Raw genomic sequence first — 17,639 nt, forward strand, 5'->3', positions numbered from 1 at the left:
GTTAAAAAAATCATATATTATCTATGGGTGTAATTATAAATGTGAATGTGATGAATTAAATATTGATGACTAAACAATTTAAAAATACTTAGGTAACTAAAATAATACAAACTAGTTTTGAAACACCACTTCTTGTATCTTTTCGGTGTATCACGCATAAGAGCTATTAAGTCCTCAAAAACAGCACGGATACTAAAGAAGCACGCTACGGTGCCTCGTGTTTAATTCAGAATTTCAGACTTCAAACGATTATCAAGGCTGTGATTCAGATTCGGCTTGAAACTTGTGCTAACAATACAATGCCAGCCAGCAGATTTAACTTATATCCTATGCATGACGCCAAAAATAACTTTGAAGCTATGCGACCTGCGCCCGTATGCCCCGATACCAAGACTATGATGATGGGTCACTGCCAGAACATACACATTTCAACGAATTGTTACTACGGTTACCATGATGCCAAGGGATTAGAAAAGGTACTCGCAGACCAAGACTGTGAAATGGTTGAGGTGTCACATGTAGACGCCAAATCAACATCACCACTATGCAATACAAGGAAAAGAAGCGCGGACCACAGTACATATCCACAAACAAAACGCCTACGTGAAGGTAAGATTTCCAAAATATTTACTTGGAATCTCATTGAAATATTTGTAATGCCTAACCAATGAGATTGACTTTAATACAAACATGTGGCTTAACTATTCAATAAATTTAGAAATTTCAATGAGATTCTTGTATAAATTTATTGTTGTTTAATATATTTATTTCGTTGACATTATTTTTACTATATAATTAAATGAAAATGTGAAGTAATTAATATATATAAATTAACAATGCAGCAGGAATTTACCTACATTCAACTTCTACAGTTAACTTCGGTCAAGTTTAAAAATTACTAATTACAAGTTTAAAAGGGGTTTTATTGCAGTTTCAAATTGAATAGACTAATTTATCGCAAAGTAGCCCTGTGTCAATCTTGAATGTTTTAATGAGAATAATGTTATCATGAAAATTTATAATTTTTGTTCTAAAATGGTTAACTTCAGGTTCTAATAGCCAGGTGGCCCTAAACTTAGGTTACACCCTGGTAGGTCAATGGCTGAGTGGTTAAAATCTATAAAATATTAATAAAAAAAGAGTTAATTGATATTTTTATTATTGTTCAAGTTTCAGAATACTTAGTTTCCCACAAATTGTAGATTTTCTTGATAACATATTTCTTGAAAAGTTGTATTTTGATCTAGGTAATTTTGATTATTGTTTTGTAATCTTTTGTCTTCACTTACCTATCTATTTTTCAAGATGCAACATAGAAAGTTTACTATTGTTAATTATTTTGTCTAAAGCTTTGTGATTTTTATGAATAGTACTAAGCGTCTTACATATATTTTATATATATATTACTAAGCGTCTTACTACTGGATAGATAAGTTATTTAAAATGCTAGACAGGTCATCATGATCTAAAACAATTGCCCTTTACTACACATGTATGAGTGTTATTGTACTTGATTGTAATTGACTAATGAGCTATTAATACAATAAAATTCCATGTCAAATCTCAAAACTGATTTTATATCAGATGGAAATTCTGATATGACTGATTGACACAAGACTATTGGTATAGTATGATGAAAGTACTACACCTGTTGCATTGAGAGTTACAAAAGTTTCTTTCTGTATAGTATGCACTAAACTCTTGAGTCCTCTTTGACATTGTAATTTCAGTAGCAGCAGACAACTATTAATTATATTGTACCTGACTGAGATGACATTTTATTAATTATATGCCTTGTTTGTTTAAGTTTGGAGCATACTATAATACTCTTTTGTATTTTGTGATGTGTCTAGAATGTTTTTTAATTTAAACTACTTTTATTTTAATTAAGTAATGATAAGTACCTACTGTAATATGTAAAATATGTAAATATCATGATATATTAATATAATATATATATTATCATAATATTATGTTGATTGCATATTTTGGATATATTATGATATTTACATATTTAAAAATATGTAAATATCACAATATATAAAAAATGTCATTATTTGGATTTTGTGAATTTATATGACTTCCTTTCAGATGTAAATTGCACAAATTTGTACTTTAATATACATGAATCTTCCTACCTACCCTACTATTACCCTAGCATACCCCTACTCCTACCTACCCTACTATTACCCTAGCATACCCCTACTCCTACCTACCCTTATCCTATGTCCATCTCCTGATCCCAACCTACGTCTCCACCAATTTTCAGCCAAATCAGTCTAGTTGTTCTTGAGCAATAAATATAAGTGCTTGTGTTGCCCATCTTAGGCTTACTCATGTCTGGATCCCAGGCCAATTTTTTTTTTACTTTTTAGAAGTTAGCCCTTGATACAATGTTACCTGATGGTAAGTGATGATGGCTAACTTGTTAGGGGGAGGATGAAAATCCACACCCCTTATAGTTTATACACAACATTGTATTGGAACACTAAATCGTTTGGGGGTGCACTTTTGCTGGTAGGGTGGTAACTAGTCATGGCTGAAGCCTCCCACCAGACAAAATTACCATGAGTCTTGCCAAAATTAGCTGCCTTGTTAGATGTTACCACTCTGTCAAAAGTATATGATCTTGATCTAACATGTTCACACAAACCGCATCTATGGAATGAATGTTTCACTGTGTTAAAATATACATATGTGTGTATTACAATTTAAATTTATAGTTGTGTGTAGTGTAAGGATACAGGATAATGATGTTAAATATTTTTACCTCATCAGACAATTTTGTTGGTGAATTTGAGTGTGAGTCCAAAAGTCTGAGGTCTAGATAAACAGAATTGAAATGCTAAAATTAACAATCCTTCTTGCAGTTGCGTACAAATAATATAATATAAAAAATTATATCTAAATGATGCTCGTCTAATTGCTATAAGCATTGTATATATCTACATAATCAAACCATCATTGTATTTGTGCACAAGAAGTTGAGCTATCAATTATTGCCTATACTATAGAGTATAGCTGAATTTAAGCTGCACTTATTTTAATTTATAATTTTGTATATTCCAAGTACTATATATTTATCATATAGTACTTGGAATAAGGGTCTGAAATATAGCAATTTTAATTAAAAATATTTAAAGACAGAGTAGTCTTTAAATATTTTCTAAATATATATAAATCTCAAGTAAATTTGCGTATGTTATATTTTTCAAATGCCAAATCACTGGCAGCCATTTCGTGATATCACTTGGACCTGAAGTTATAATAAACATTGTCTGATTTTTTGGTTTAAATTAATCTAAATGCTTGCTTGTACTAAATGATTTTTCCTAGAATCTTGTTAAATACTGAGATGGAAATTACCATTATTTCAGTGTTAGCATTATAAACCATGATTTTTAATACAAAACTGAAAGCAAAAAATAGTAAACAAAACTGGCTTGACTTAATAGCACAGATAACTTAGACCATCATAGCAGATAGTGTTTTCAGGTTGAATTTTAAATCTTGGAGTATTTATGAATATGATATATTCTTACAATCAAATAGATTGATAATAATTAACCTTTTTTCAAACCTTTTAAAAAATGTGTCAATGGAAAATTTTATGATTTGGTGTCACACGTGCTGATTTAAAAATGTTTCTCAATTAGTTTATTAAAGTTTAAATGTTATAAATTTTGGACAAAGTCAGTTGTTTTCAAAATTAATTCTTTTTAATATTGTACATTGACCTCTTATAACAAAAGGATGCACAATTATGTAGAAAATTTCACTTAAAAACTGGCCCATTTTGCTTTGACAGTTTTAGAATTATTGGTAAAGAAAATTATACCTAAAAGCCTTTAAATATAGTCCAATATTCAATAAAATCGCTAATTTAGAGCAAATTCAACCTTAAGATTGAGTTTAAGGTTGAATTTGCAAATTCAACTACTTGAATTGAGTGCCAAGAAGTTGTGTTTGGCACATTGTGCATCCACTTTTTATAGGAGTTTGATGTTATTGTATGACTTTATTGTTACTATACTGCAGCCCTACTTGATGTGTACTGTTTACCAACAAACAAATTAGTAATGAAGGTAGAATATGCATATAATTTGATAACTTATTTATTTTAAATTATGTATTGTTTGTTTATAAAATGTTATTAAAAATATTTTAAATTAATCAAATTATTCTAAGCTTATTATTCTAATTTATTTTCATCAATTTAAGAACAAGTTAATTATAATTATTATTAGGTGTGAAATGACTAGCGAATCCTACCCTCATTTTTAACACCCCCATTTGTGTTGGTAAACACATTAAGTAGTGCTGTAGTATATACTACATTACTTTAGAAACTAAAGCTTGATATTTCAAAGTAAATGAGCATCTGCTGTATTATATGTGCTGCCATGTAAAAGCACAGTCAATTTGAAAGAGTTGTATTAAAGTAAGTTGAAGAATTTGAAACTGCAATGAAACTGGACATGTGGATTCCTGCTGTGGTATATTGAAGGGCATAGTATGACGAAATTCGACTTTATTTCAGAGGGTACGGTGCCACCGCCTCAAAACTACAACCCATGTTTACTGCGCCCCACTCACAACAATCCAGATATTTCTCGTTGTCTCATGGTCCATATGATATAGTTTATTAGATGAAATTCTGCAATATTACAACTAAACTAATTTAGAAATATTAACTTTATCTGCAGAAGTACAAATAAAGAAAACATTAGAACCTGAGACAATAGAGAAAAAGAAACTGGAAAAGTGTTCTGAAGATACGCTGGAGGATCTGTATTGGAACTTGCATGGCGGCAATTATTTTCACCTGCTACAGTGTCCGTGACTAAAATCAAATGTGATAGACAATAGTGATCTTGGGACTCTAAAGAATTTCTATTACTATATGTATTTCTTAAAGAAATTGGAATACTTGAGCAATATATTAATTATATAAGAAGTTTCATAATAAAGATAAAAACTGGGCAATGGGAGGCTTTTTATTTTAAAAAAGGAAACTAGTCGTTTATATATTTATTTATTCTAAATAAATATTACATAACTGAAATATAAACAGAATAATTAATAATAAAAATACACAAATATAGTATTTAAAATATGAACTAAATGATGAATTGGAGAATGTCATGATTTGTCACTTCTTCTTATTCTTAATCTGGAAAAAAGGAAAAGAAAATTAATTTCGATTTGTTCTGTTTCTCTGTTACAGATGCAGTAAAAGAAGATCTAATTATTTTTTTTTCAGGGTCACTCAAACAATAGAACAAACAAAAAAAGTTTGATGTTTGGGTGTTTGCTCCACTTTAATTAAATATTAAATTTCACCTTTTTGTTTTTCAGATGATTCTTCCATGTGCAGCCTTGTTGGCACACGGTCAAGCCCAAGCCACTCTGCTTCAGCCTTTAATGTAAACATATCAAAATGTTATGTTCCAACCGTGATATGTTTTAGAGTTAGGGTTAGATTTCTTCTTAGGGTTACATAAACAAGAAGTCAAGCATTTAAACAAGTTAACTATATTTTATCTGTGATATTAGTACCTGCTGATGAGAATCTATGTAATAAAGTATTGTTGAAAATTTTGTTTTATTGTATTTTTTAAGCTTATCCCCCTTCATTGATCTCTATATCTCTTACCCAGAAATCTTATAATGTTATAGTTAATGGAAAATATGGAAGTATAGCACACATCTAGGTATTAATTGCTTGAATTATATTCTTGAGCACAAGTATAGCAGAAGTGAAAAGTGGAGCAATACCAAGGGTGTTAATTTGAATAATAATTTATGAAACCAAAATATAGAACATATTAAAAATGGATATGATGTTTAGACTATATAATATAGTAATTATCAATTAAAAAATAATATTTAAGCTGAATCTTTTGAATTATCATGAAAATTAGTATTTATTTTCATATTTCATAAAATTTCCATTTGATCCCAGTATATTCCTTCATTTTGGAAATAAAGCAACAAACGAAGGAATGAAGATGGAAAAAAGATTATAAAGGCAAATTTATTCATTGTATTTATTAAATATCATAAAAGAGAGTATTTTATTTGGTACATACATAAAAAAGATACAATTAAAAAAATCAAAAATTATTAGGATACAAAGATTTTAGTTGTTATTCAGATGAACCATGAAAGTTATTTGTTACGGTTAGCGCAATTAATCAGGGGTAGACATCTGCAATACAACACATGTCTTACCTCTGTCGGCGTGACTTCTTCAGTGTCGACGACGTCGGGCAGAGCTTCGGCGTTGCCCGCGGCCTCGTCGAGGCCGTCGGCGGCCTCGTGCTCGGAGCGGCACGTCTGGTCGGCCTCCGCCAGGTCTCCGTTCTGCATCTCCGAGCAGTCCACGAGGTCGACCTTGCCCTCGCGGCTCGAGCGCGGGCTGCCGTCGTCCGCGCCCTCCACGCCCACGTGCACGTGGCCGGGCCACGCGTCGTAGGGGCACGCGCTCATCTGGTGCAGGCGCGGCTCGCTCGAACTGAACAGGTTCAGCGAGCCCGCCACGTCCTGCAGGATCGACGACTCGGATATTTCGCTCGTCAAATGCGCGGACTCCTCGTCCTCCGTACTCCCGGAGCTCAACTGCGGCAAGTTCTCGACGATGTCGCTCGAGACGTCGCACACTCTCGTGCCCTCGTACTTGGCGAGCGACTGGAGCAGTCTCCGCGAGCGGCGACCGTCCGCGAGCCCGCCCAGGATGAGCGAGGCCAACGACTCCAGCAGTTCCGAGTCGAACACTCGCTCGCTCCTCGTCAAGAGGAAGCGCACGATCTTGTCGTCCACCTGCACCGGCGCGGCGCAGTCGGCGCACGAGCTGGACACCGCCTCGTCCGCGAACTGCGCGAGCACGCCGCGCACGGACTGCAGCACGCGCTGGCGCAGCGGCTCGGAGCTGATCAGCTGCAGCTCGCGGAACAGCTGGATCAGGAAGTCGGGGTGCGACTCGTTGACGTCGATGAGCGCGGTCACCTCGGAGTACACGTTCTCGCGCAGCAGGTCGAACAGCTTGGACGTCGCCTTGTCGTGCCCCTCGCGCGCGGCCGTCGCCAGGTTGGGGTTGGGCGCGTCGGCCGCGCTCGCGATGTCGACGTTGCTGGTCGGGGAGAAGTCGAGCGAGCGGTTGCGGCCCGGCGCGTTCTTGGCCGGCAGCTTGGCGGCGGCGGCGGGCGCGTCCAGGTTGTTGGAGTGCGCGCGCACGATCTCGGGGATGGGGTCGGCGCAGTCGAGGTTGCGCTGCGGGCCGGCGGCGGGCTCGGGGTTCTGGTTGACGTTGAGCACGTCGGGCGCGGCGGGCGGCGGCAGGTTGCGGCGCGGGCGGCGCGCGGCCGGCTCGGGCGCCGTGTTGCGCTTGGGCGTGAGCGAGGGCGAGGACGAGGTGGAGGTGTGGTGCAGGCTGTTGTGCGAGCGCTCGGCCAGCGGCTGCGCGGCCGGCGGGCCCTCCGCGTTGCTCTTGCTGGCGCCCGACAGCAGGTTCTGCCGCGAGTAGCTGCGGACGAGACCGGATCAGACATAGCTATCTGTCTAACGTAGCGTACGTTGTCAATGCGTGTGATATAAGCGCTTTTGAATATCTTTGAAGTATTAGTTACATGTTGATTCTGATACGGCGTACACAGATTGTAATACGTGAGCCGATTGGTTATGTACTCAGATTAAATTGTTAGTAGAAAAACAACTCTACGAAGGTAAAAACTAAGTATATTTTCGTCAGTTCAATGTCGATAATATATTAACATAAACAATAAAATATATAATTTAAACGATAAAACATAATAAAGCCACAAGGTAACACTGTCACACGTTTCTTACCCGTATGTGCGTTAGAAGTGCAGTGACCGGAATATATATTATGAACATAAATACTATTTTACAACTATTCATATAAAACTATAGGTAGGTATGTATGTATAATTGTTGTTTTCTAATATCTGAAATTAGAAACACATACAATATATGAAGACGTAATAGTGATTTCAAGTAGAGTCAACATCAGTAGTACAGTAGGATGAAGTACCTCCTGAAGTTGTCCCAGTAGTTGTTGGCTCGGTTGCCGGGCGGCACCTGGTTGTTCAGGGTGTGAGAAGCGGTTTCAGCTCGCCAACGCTCTTCCAGCTAAAATTAAATAAAATAAATATCGATATTACAGAAACAGGTATCGGCCTCCGTGGCGCAGTAGTATGCGCGGTGGATTTACAAGACGGAGGTCCTGGGTTCGATCCCCGGCTGGGCAGATTGAGATTTTCTTAATTTGTTCAGGTCTGGCTGGTGGGAGCCTTCGGCCGTGGCTAGTTACCACCCTACCGGCAAAGACGTACCGCCAAGCGATTTAGCGTTCCGGTACGATGCCGTGTAGAAACCGAAAGGGGTGTGGATTTTCATCCTCCTCCTTGACAAGTTAGCCCGCTTCCATCTTAGACTGCATCATCACTCACCATCAGGTGAGATTGTAGTCAAGGGCTTGTAACTTGTAAAGAATAAAAAAAAAAGGTTTATTATATACACATTGAAAACACAAACGGTTTATTACTGAGAGCACAAGACAGTTTGTCAATTAGACTTGATTCACAAAAATATATCTAACGCTTAATTTTGACTCCTTAAGAATTGGTGATCCTGTGGTGACAATGTTGTTACTCTTTATAAGAGTTTGGCGGGATAATCGTAGGAATTACATGTAAATCTCGATATATTTTCGTCGATTTGCTGCATTTTAAAGTTTTATTGCTTTAAGTAGAATGCCTTTTGTTCAATATAGTTCTGTATGGCTAAATGTATTGCAAAGCCATATTGAAATTAAAAAAAAATAGTGCGTGTCAGCTCCGAAAGCACGAATGGAGTTTACTCTTTTAGATCGACTGTCTAAATAGGTGTAAGTTGCCTCACAGCAAGCACTATGTAAGTCTCAATATTAAAGCCTGAAAAGTGAAAGGTGCGCAAACGAGAAGCAGCAGGCCGCGGCGTGCGCGCCCGCCAACAGCGTACACATGACGGTGAAAGATGCGCAGAATAGTTTGCGCATAAAAAACGTAACGCTATCATTCGTTCATCGAATTTTACTGTCCACATTTTTTTTCATACCGGGGGCTATATATGAAAAATCGATTTTTAAAGAGTAAACTCCAAAAACAAACTCTTTATAATCATATTATCGGACTCAGAGGTGATTACAACAATAAGAAAACTAATGTCGAACAAAGGTTATGATTCACAACATTTGTCAGGACAACTTAATTAACGAATCAAACTGTAATCAAAATAAGACACTAGAATGGCAGAGAATGACCTTGAGTGAAGTCACGCACTTGTGAACGTTGTGTGTAGGGTCAAAGGATCCTTTGACTGTTAACAAACACTCCCCTTTTCCACTCAAGTCACTCCCCACCTATCCCAAGTAACCCATAAAGAATTACACAACAAGACATGTGGACGGCTCGAACGCCACGAGCACACTGAAGCCGTCCGTACCGCAAGTCGTTGCAGCGCGGCGATAACATTCATTATCAAAAGTTATGATATATGATAACCGGAACCGTCAGCTTAACACTCACATGATTGAGCTGTTCGCGCAGCGCGTGCAGTTCGCGCTGTTGCAGCACGAGCTGTTGCCAGCACCACGCGCCCCACAGCCCGCAGCCGCAGCCGCAGCCGCCCACCATCCCTGTGGGCAACACCCGCTATACACATACACCTATACTACAGCCATACTCGATGTTTGTACCTATTAAGCAGAGGTTCCCAAACTATTTTTTCTCATAGACCCCTTTTAAAATGCGCAATTTTCCCCAAATTTCGCAAAAAAAATATAGCTAATTATGGAAAATTGCGTTGCAGCTCAGTTCCAATCAAATTAAATACATAATTATCAGTTTTTGAAACAAAGTGGGAATCAATTTATTGTGCTGTGTAGATGTAAAGTTGGCCAATCAAAATCTTTACTTTTTAACATCTAAATACTCACATTACAAGGACTCAAAAAAATCCAATTGTTTTATTTAGAAAACGCCCCATTCAGTATGAAACTAGATACAATTTCATGGACCCCCCGCTTATGAACCGTGAACCCCCATTTTTTTGTTACAACAACGTAGACCCCTGTTGAGTCTCCCGTGGACCCTTGGGGGTCCACCTGGATCACTTTGGACACCAATGTACTAAAGGATTATTCCTTTAGTACGTTAAATTAATAGGGTAGTTGAGTAAAATTTAATATAAAAAATATGAATTTCGTGTAGTACAATGAATAAGGGTCCAAAATATATCGATATCAATTAATAAAAGTTAAGGATTTCTTATAAAACTTAAATTAAATATCACGTATTTTTTAAAATTTTCCAAACGTCAAAAACACTGTCATATGGTACAACTTTTTAGGGCTACTTACAGCGTTATTTTCAATTGCGCCGCTATTGGTCGACCTTTTTCTCGTAAGAGTTGTGTGGCCTGATTTTGAATTTTCAAGTGGGCGAGTACTCACCAAAGGGCATCATCATGTTGTAGGGCAGAGTGGGCGGAAACGACATCTGCGGCGTGCCCAACAAACGGTCCATGGTCTGCGAGTGACTGTTTTGCGTGAACTGGTTCGTTCGCATGTCCTGAAGAGTTTTTTTTAACATTTACTATTTTTTAATAGGTAATTAATATTAAAAAACTTGAGAGGTGTCAAGGGACACCCGGATGGAACGAAGTTCGCTATAGCTATCATCGCTATCGCTATCGCGGGGGGACTTTTTAGGGTTGGGGGTCGGGAGGTCTTTTGGGTTTCTATTAATAGGTAATTAATAAAAAAAAACTTGAGAGGTGTCAAGGGACACCTGGATGGAACGAAGTTCGCTATAGCTATCATCGCTATCGCTTCGTTCCAATTATTATCTATAGAGATAAATGAAATACAATCTTAATATAATAACACGAAATCTCGAAAACCACTTGAAGCCAGTGGAATTTTAGTTTATAAGAGGGGAATACTCCTATAGCAATAATATTGTGGTGACTAACCTGATTAGATTTGTTAGTATTCCAACATGTTGGTGGTAGATGTGAGTATGGCATATTTCCAGCAGCGTCATCTGAATTAAAAAAAATTTTTTGGTAAGTTTTTGTACAGCAGATCCGAATGAACTTACAGTATTCATGAAGTTTTGATATTTCAAATTTAAAAATTTCCATTATCAAAGGGTAATGGCGAATTTTCTCTATTTTAACCAACTTGAAAAATAGGGGAATAAACTTATTCTCATTAAGTTTATTCCTTTTTTGTTTGTTACTTCAAAACTACGTCATTTATTAACCAATTTTTTATCACTATTATTAACACCACTAGGCTCAGACTAGAGTCTAGCCTGAGCCGCTACAGGCTCGAAAATATGCATGGCGATCATCAGCATATCTTCGACCAATAGCGGCGGCATGGAAAATATTGTTCTTTCTTTTGTTTCATCGCCATTTATCTATCGTCAAGAGATATAGATATGTCATTGACGCATCCTAGATCCATCCTGATAGTGATTATTAGAATCAAATGTTATTTTCAATGTCAACCTGATCTCATTAGTTTTGTAGCAGCGTAGTTTAAGCTCCATATCAGTTCCCTTATAATGAGGATTTAAAAGATATGCCTTAAAAATAATAATAACATTATAGATTGCCACTTACTATTAGGTGCAACGGGCGGAGCTAGGTTGACGTTGGAGGAGTCGAGGCGCGAATCGTGTCGAGCGTTCACGTTGTTGTTTGTGACGGTAGCCTGGGGAATGAAATACTACTATAGTATTTCTCGTACTATCTACTACTACTATTCATCGCACTATAGTATTATAAATGTAAAGATTTTCTTTATTAATTACTTATTTATTTATACTTTATTTGTACACAACAACTTATGAAAAAACAAATAACAAGACAGAAAAAAGTATAGCACAGAAGCAGGATATAAAAGGCGGCCTTATCGCTACGTAGCGATTTCTTCCAGGCAACCTTGGGTTTAGGAAAATGCAAAAACACGATAATGCAGCTTGTATAAATAAAATAAAATAGATACATTCAAATAATTGCACACAAATACATAAACCAGATTACATTGATAAATATAAAAGAATAAAAATACATAACTTAATAAATTAATATATACTTATAGTATGCCATGACAGTGAATATATACTTTACTTCTGGCATAGTACATGGAATAATCTTGATGAAAGACACAGATTATAATAACTTGATGGACACTTTACTTTCCAAAGGATAGAAAAACAACTTTTACACAGTGGTCTGGGAGAATTAAATAACAAAATCTATTTTAAAAGAGTCTTTTGTCTGATTAGAGATATGTTAATTTATACTAACAGTGTTATTATTTATTGATTTGTGTGTTGGTTCCAACGTTCTGTTATTATAGTATTGGTTTTTTTTTATTTTTTATTCTTTACAAGTTAGCCCTTGACTACAATCTCACCTGGTGGTAAGTGATGATGCAGTCTAAGATGGAAGTGGACTAACTTGTTAGGAAGAGGATGTAAATCCACACCCCTTTCGGTTTCTACACGACATCGTACCGGAACGCTAAATCGCTTGGCGGTAAGTTTTTGCCGGTAGGATGGTAACTAGCCACGGCTCGAAACTTCCCACCAGCCAGACCTGGACAAATTAAGAAAATTTCAATCGGCCCAGCCGTGGATCGAACCCAGGACCTCCGTTTTGTAAGTCCACCGCGCATGCCACTGCGCCACGGAGGCTGTCTAAAGTAATATTTCCTTATGTGGTACATTCCTTAAAAACTTTGCTTAACGATACTGACAATACTATTGTATGAGTACAGGGACCTTAAGACTTAAAAGGGGTTTACAAGAACTTACATTATTTTCTTCGGATTGTCGATCCTGTGTTGGGCGCCTTCTAGGACGGTTTCTTTGGTTGGACTTGTTTCTGGAAGCACTGTCGACATACAATTTTAATATTTATCTATTGTTACGTTTATTGAGCCGTGATAGCCCAGTGGATATGACCATTGCCTCCGATTCCGGAGGGTGTGGGTTCGAATCCGGTCCGGAGCATGCACCTCCAGCTTTTCAGTTGTGTGCATTTTAAGAAATTAAATATTACGTGTCTTAAACGGTGAAGGAAAACATCGTGAGGAAACCTGCATACCAGAGATCTGAAGTCTGCCAATCCGCATTGTGCCAGCGTGGTGGACTATTGGCGTAACCCTTCTCAGTCTGAGAGGAGACTCGAGCTCAGCAGTGAGCCGAATATGGGTTGATAATGATGATTGTTACGTTACGAATTAAGAAAAGAAAAAGCATCATCACATAGGCTCTGATGGCAACCTGATGGTAAGCAGAAAACAGCAGAAAACATAGCATAAATAAACAGAGTAAAATTTCGCAGGTCATGCAAGAAAAGTGTTAAGCCTCATGAGCATTGATCTCTTATAATAAAAGGACGCACAATAATGTAGAATAAATAAATAAATTTCACTTAAAAACTGGCCAATTTTGCTTTGACAGTTTTTGAATTATTGGTAAAGAAAATTATACCTAAAGGCCTTTAAATATAGCCCAATATTCAATAAAATCCCAAAATTCAGCGCAAATTCAACCTTAAGGATTGAGTTTAAGGTTGAATTTGCAAATGCAACTTCTAATTGGGTGCGAAGAAGTTGTGTTTGGCACTCGTTGAGTGGGGAAGTTTTTTGGTTGATGATTGTGCACCCACTTTTTAGTAGGAGATTGATGCTCATGAGTCAATAATTAAAAATTAGTAGCGGTTAGTAGCGACATCTCTTGCGTCGGACTTAGTTCACAATGATGCCGTTAAGACTTAACGCTCGGCACTAGGTCTGTTGTGTCGTAGTTTAGCGCTTTGTAGGTCACTTCGATTACACTTTTCGTAACGCATTTGCGCAAGATAAGTCTGCGCGCGACTGGCGGCGTAATTATGTTGCCAGCTTTAGTGATCTCTTTTACCCACCAAGGGATAGATAGAGATAGACAACAAGATGGCGGCACTTTTGATTAGTTCCGATTTTGGACACGCGCAAACTTATCGTGCACGCACTCTGTTGCCTTACTCCACAAATCAAGCGTGTATAAAGAAGTTCTACTTTAAAAAGATAAGCAGTTTACCTATCAGTGTCGCTGCCGTAAGCACTGCCGAGATGCGAGGGAACCGTGTTGATGGATCGAGTCCCCAGCACGCTCTCGCCTCCTCCCTACATCATCATAATATTCATCATCTTCATCATCCTCATCATTATCAGCCTTTGACTATTTAGATTAGGGACCTGTTTGGTACCCAAATTCACCAACAAAAAAGTCTGTCGGGTTTTGAGGGGGACGAGGACGAACTCACACGAATCGAAAATATTTAACCTCATTATAGTACATAGACTAAAGAGTCCATACTATAAATTTGACTCGCAATACACACGCATAATTTTTACACAGACTAACAAACACATCGCTTACTCGCTAGACTATCCACGGAATATATACATAGAATATTCCATTACTTGATCGATTTTTAGCTGTTCCCTCAAAAGAATCGATTCTTTTTAGAAATTGTTTTTATTACAAATTTGATAAAATTACGGTAGAAACGAAACGTTACTCCGTCTTTTACTAAACTGCAAGTTTTTGGCCGTTTTATTATGCCATTCAACTACACAAACCGGCATTTTTAGGGAGCTCTTTACACGACTAAAACGACAAAAACAATTCTATAAACATCGATTCTATAGCAACAGTTTTTATAATCGCGTAAGATAATTGATTTTTGATAATTGCCAAAGGAGTAACGGTTAGCGAGGCAGGTCCTGTTATTAATGGTCGAAGATATCAGGCGATGGACGTCCACTGCAGGACGTAGGCCTTTTGTAGGGACTTCCAAACACCACAAAGCGAATTCCTGCTACTCGCTTGATGTCGTCAGTCCTGGGGGGTCGACCAACACTGTGCTTTCCAGTATGGGGGTCGCCATTGCAGCACCTTCGGACCCCAACATTCATCAGCACTTCAAATTATGTGCCCATTGCCACTTTAGCGACTGGCAAAATATGCACATACTGCTTAAACGTATATAAAATATTTGTATATAAGATGCCAGCAGGCAATCATTCGTTTTTTTATTATTTATTCATCTTACGCAGTTATTGAAATTAATTTTTTTGTTATGTAATTTATGCCAAAATAATCACAATTCAATTGTAAAAAACAGATTCCACTTACTCTAAAGTTTTCAGTGTCTCTCGAAGTCTGCGAATCCATTGGCACGTGTTCAGATCGAGACACAGGTTCTTCTTGTTCGCTGTAATCATTTAAAAAAAATGCAATTTAAAAGTAGAAATAAAATAGGTAATGTACAGTGAAGTAAACAAGTTTAAATAACTTTAAATAGTTTAAAAAACTAAAAAACACGCTTTTAGCACGCACTAAAATTACAAATATTGGATTTAAGTCACGTGACTATTTTTTTCGTATTCTTGATAGCAAACCCTTTCATTTAAAATATCATGGGAGTGGATTTCAAACAGTCAGTACGCCATTTTGGGGAGACCGCAATGTTGGATTTGTAATGAAGTTTCTAAGCTAGTCATGTATTGTCATCAGAACTCAGAGCGTGTGCAAAATTTCATCCTAATCAAAACCGGGAAGATTTCAAGGTTTTCCATAGTTACAAGTGAAGTGAAGAAATATAAAGCGTATAAAAAAGACAAATGTTTGCCGTATTATTGAAATATGACTAATACACCTCTAACTAGTCGGAAAAGACTCAGCCACTCGTGGCCGGTAGTGGACACTTGTGGTCGGTGGCTCCTACTTTTTTAACCCATACATACAGTATCACAATCGCGCGAGTGGACGACGTGGAGCGACGATTGTAGCGTGTGGTGGCCACCGGCCGAGTCCATATAAAATCATGAAAAGTATGCCCATAGCGGCGTTTTATGGTTGTGGCCGGTGGCCCGTGTGCGGAGCCCTAATAGTAATAACATATTAATCAAAAACCTTTTATACCTGTTATAGGATTGATTGACGACGGATGCGGCGCGCGAACTCGTTTTAATGTTCTGAACTTCAGACGGAGCGGCGATTGTCTGTGAAAAATAAATTAGCTGTCAATTTCAAATTAAACTTTCATTTATTTCAAGTAGGCATAGTTTACAAGTACGTTAATTTAATATCAATATTTTACTTTTATCATAGTCAGAAATTGTTAAAAAATATAAAAAATATCCACCCCACTTCCATCTCTTCGTTCACTTCTTCTGTCTCCTCTGTTTCGTATATACAGTTGAACCTCTGCAGACTCACCTCTTTGTTCAGCAGCGCCTCCAGCTCGCGCTGCTTGTCAGCCAGCAAGGTGCGAAGCTGCATCACTTCTTCGTTCACCTTCTTCTGTCTCCTCTCAGTCGTATATACAGTTGAACCTCTGCAGACTCACCTCTTTGTTCAGCAGCGCCTCCAGCTCGCGCTGCTTGTCAGCCAGCAAGGTGCGAAGCTGCATCACTTCTTCGTTCACCTTCTTCTGTCTCCTCTCCGTCGTATATACAGTTGAACCTCTGCAGACTCACCTCTTTGTTCAGCAGCGCCTCCAGCTCGCGCTGCTTGTCAGCCAGCAAGGCGCGCAGCTGCATCACTTCGTCCTTCAACTTCTTGTTTCCTCTCTGTCGTTTATACAGTTGAACCTCTGCAGACTCACCACTTTGTTCAGCAGCGCCTCCAGCTCGCGTTGCTTGTCAGCCAGCAAGGCGCGCAGCTGCATCACTTCGTCCTTCAACTTCTTGTTTCCTCTCTGTCGTTTATACAGTTGAACCTCTGCAGACTCACCTCTTTGTTCAGCAGCGCCTCCAGCTCGCGCTGCTTGTCAGCCAGCAAGGCGCGCAGCTGCATCACTTCGTCCTTCAACTTCTTGTTTCCTCTCTGTCGTTTATACAGTTGAACCTCTGCAGACTCACCTCTTTGTTCAGCAGCGCCTCCAGCTCGCGTTGCTTGTCAGCCAGCAAGGCGCGCAGTTGCATCTGGCGGCGCTCGGCCGGGCCGGGGCACGCCGCCGCGCGCGCTCGCACCTCTTCGTTCACTTTCTTCTGTTTTCTCTCCGCTATACACAGGAAACTTTTAAAACAACTACTCAATTTGATTTCAGAGTTTTCATACTTCCACAGGAACTTGCAAAGAACATTCAGCCATTGGCACCCATTATTATCAATAACAGCTAATAGTAATCAATCAAACATTACAACCTTAAACCACTAACCCACATTTGAACAGTATGGTAGGTCAAAGCTCATCACATGGCATATCGCAAAGATCGGTCTTGCAGCTGGCTAATATAAAAAAGCTGGCAAAAATTGTTGATCTCTGTATCTATACTAATATTATATTACATCACGCTACAACCAATAGGTCCGGACAAATTATTCCTTCTGAGAGCTTCCGGTGCGTGCACTGCATAAATACATAATGGATACAGTTCCGAAAAAACAAATATGACGAAATTGTTTCTAATGTTGGACATTATAGATATGTTTATCATTTAAGGTTGACTAACTATATCCTTTTTTGTTAATCAAGTGTTTCCACACGGGCGTCCGCTAGTTTCACATA

At 38.2% G+C, this 17,639-nt stretch overlaps 2 protein-coding genes across 8 annotated transcripts in view; one reads left to right on the forward strand and one right to left on the reverse strand.

The window, feature by feature from the left end:
* On the forward strand, positions 1-5,601 carry LOC112052202 (uncharacterized). Its single transcript, XM_024091197.2, has 2 exons — positions 1-609; positions 4,707-5,601. The coding sequence occupies exons 1-2, from the start codon at positions 300-302 to the stop codon at positions 4,841-4,843; spliced, it is 447 nt and encodes a 148-aa protein (XP_023946965.1). The 5' UTR covers positions 1-299; the 3' UTR covers positions 4,844-5,601.
* Positions 5,017-17,639, reverse strand: part of LOC112052201 (probable WRKY transcription factor protein 1) — a 25,021-nt gene continuing 12,398 nt past the window's right edge. For 5 of the 7 annotated variants that reach the window (XM_024091194.2, XM_024091191.2, XM_024091196.2 and 2 more), the window contains 12 exons: positions 16,991-17,133; positions 16,050-16,129; positions 15,261-15,339; positions 14,160-14,245; positions 12,891-12,969; positions 11,692-11,782; positions 11,035-11,105; positions 10,514-10,631; positions 9,588-9,697; positions 8,054-8,151; positions 6,235-7,525; positions 5,017-5,419 (listed from right to left, as the gene is read on the reverse strand). In XM_024091194.2, coding sequence (XP_023946962.1) covers positions 5,333-5,419; positions 6,235-7,525; positions 8,054-8,151; positions 9,588-9,697; positions 10,514-10,631; positions 11,035-11,105; positions 11,692-11,782; positions 12,891-12,969; positions 14,160-14,245; positions 15,261-15,339; positions 16,050-16,129; positions 16,991-17,133 — 2,333 coding nt within the window. In that variant the 3' untranslated portion in view covers positions 5,017-5,332. The remainder of the gene's footprint in view (positions 5,420-6,234; positions 7,526-8,053; positions 8,152-9,587; positions 9,698-10,513; positions 10,632-11,034; positions 11,106-11,691; positions 11,783-12,890; positions 12,970-14,159; positions 14,246-15,260; positions 15,340-16,049; positions 16,130-16,990; positions 17,134-17,639) is intronic. The other 2 variants (XM_024091192.2, XM_052882317.1) reach the window with 2 other exon arrangements.

Source organism: Bicyclus anynana, chromosome 6 (genome assembly GCF_947172395.1).
Source record: "Bicyclus anynana chromosome 6, ilBicAnyn1.1, whole genome shotgun sequence".
NCBI classification, from domain to species: Eukaryota; Metazoa; Arthropoda; class Insecta; order Lepidoptera; family Nymphalidae; genus Bicyclus; species Bicyclus anynana.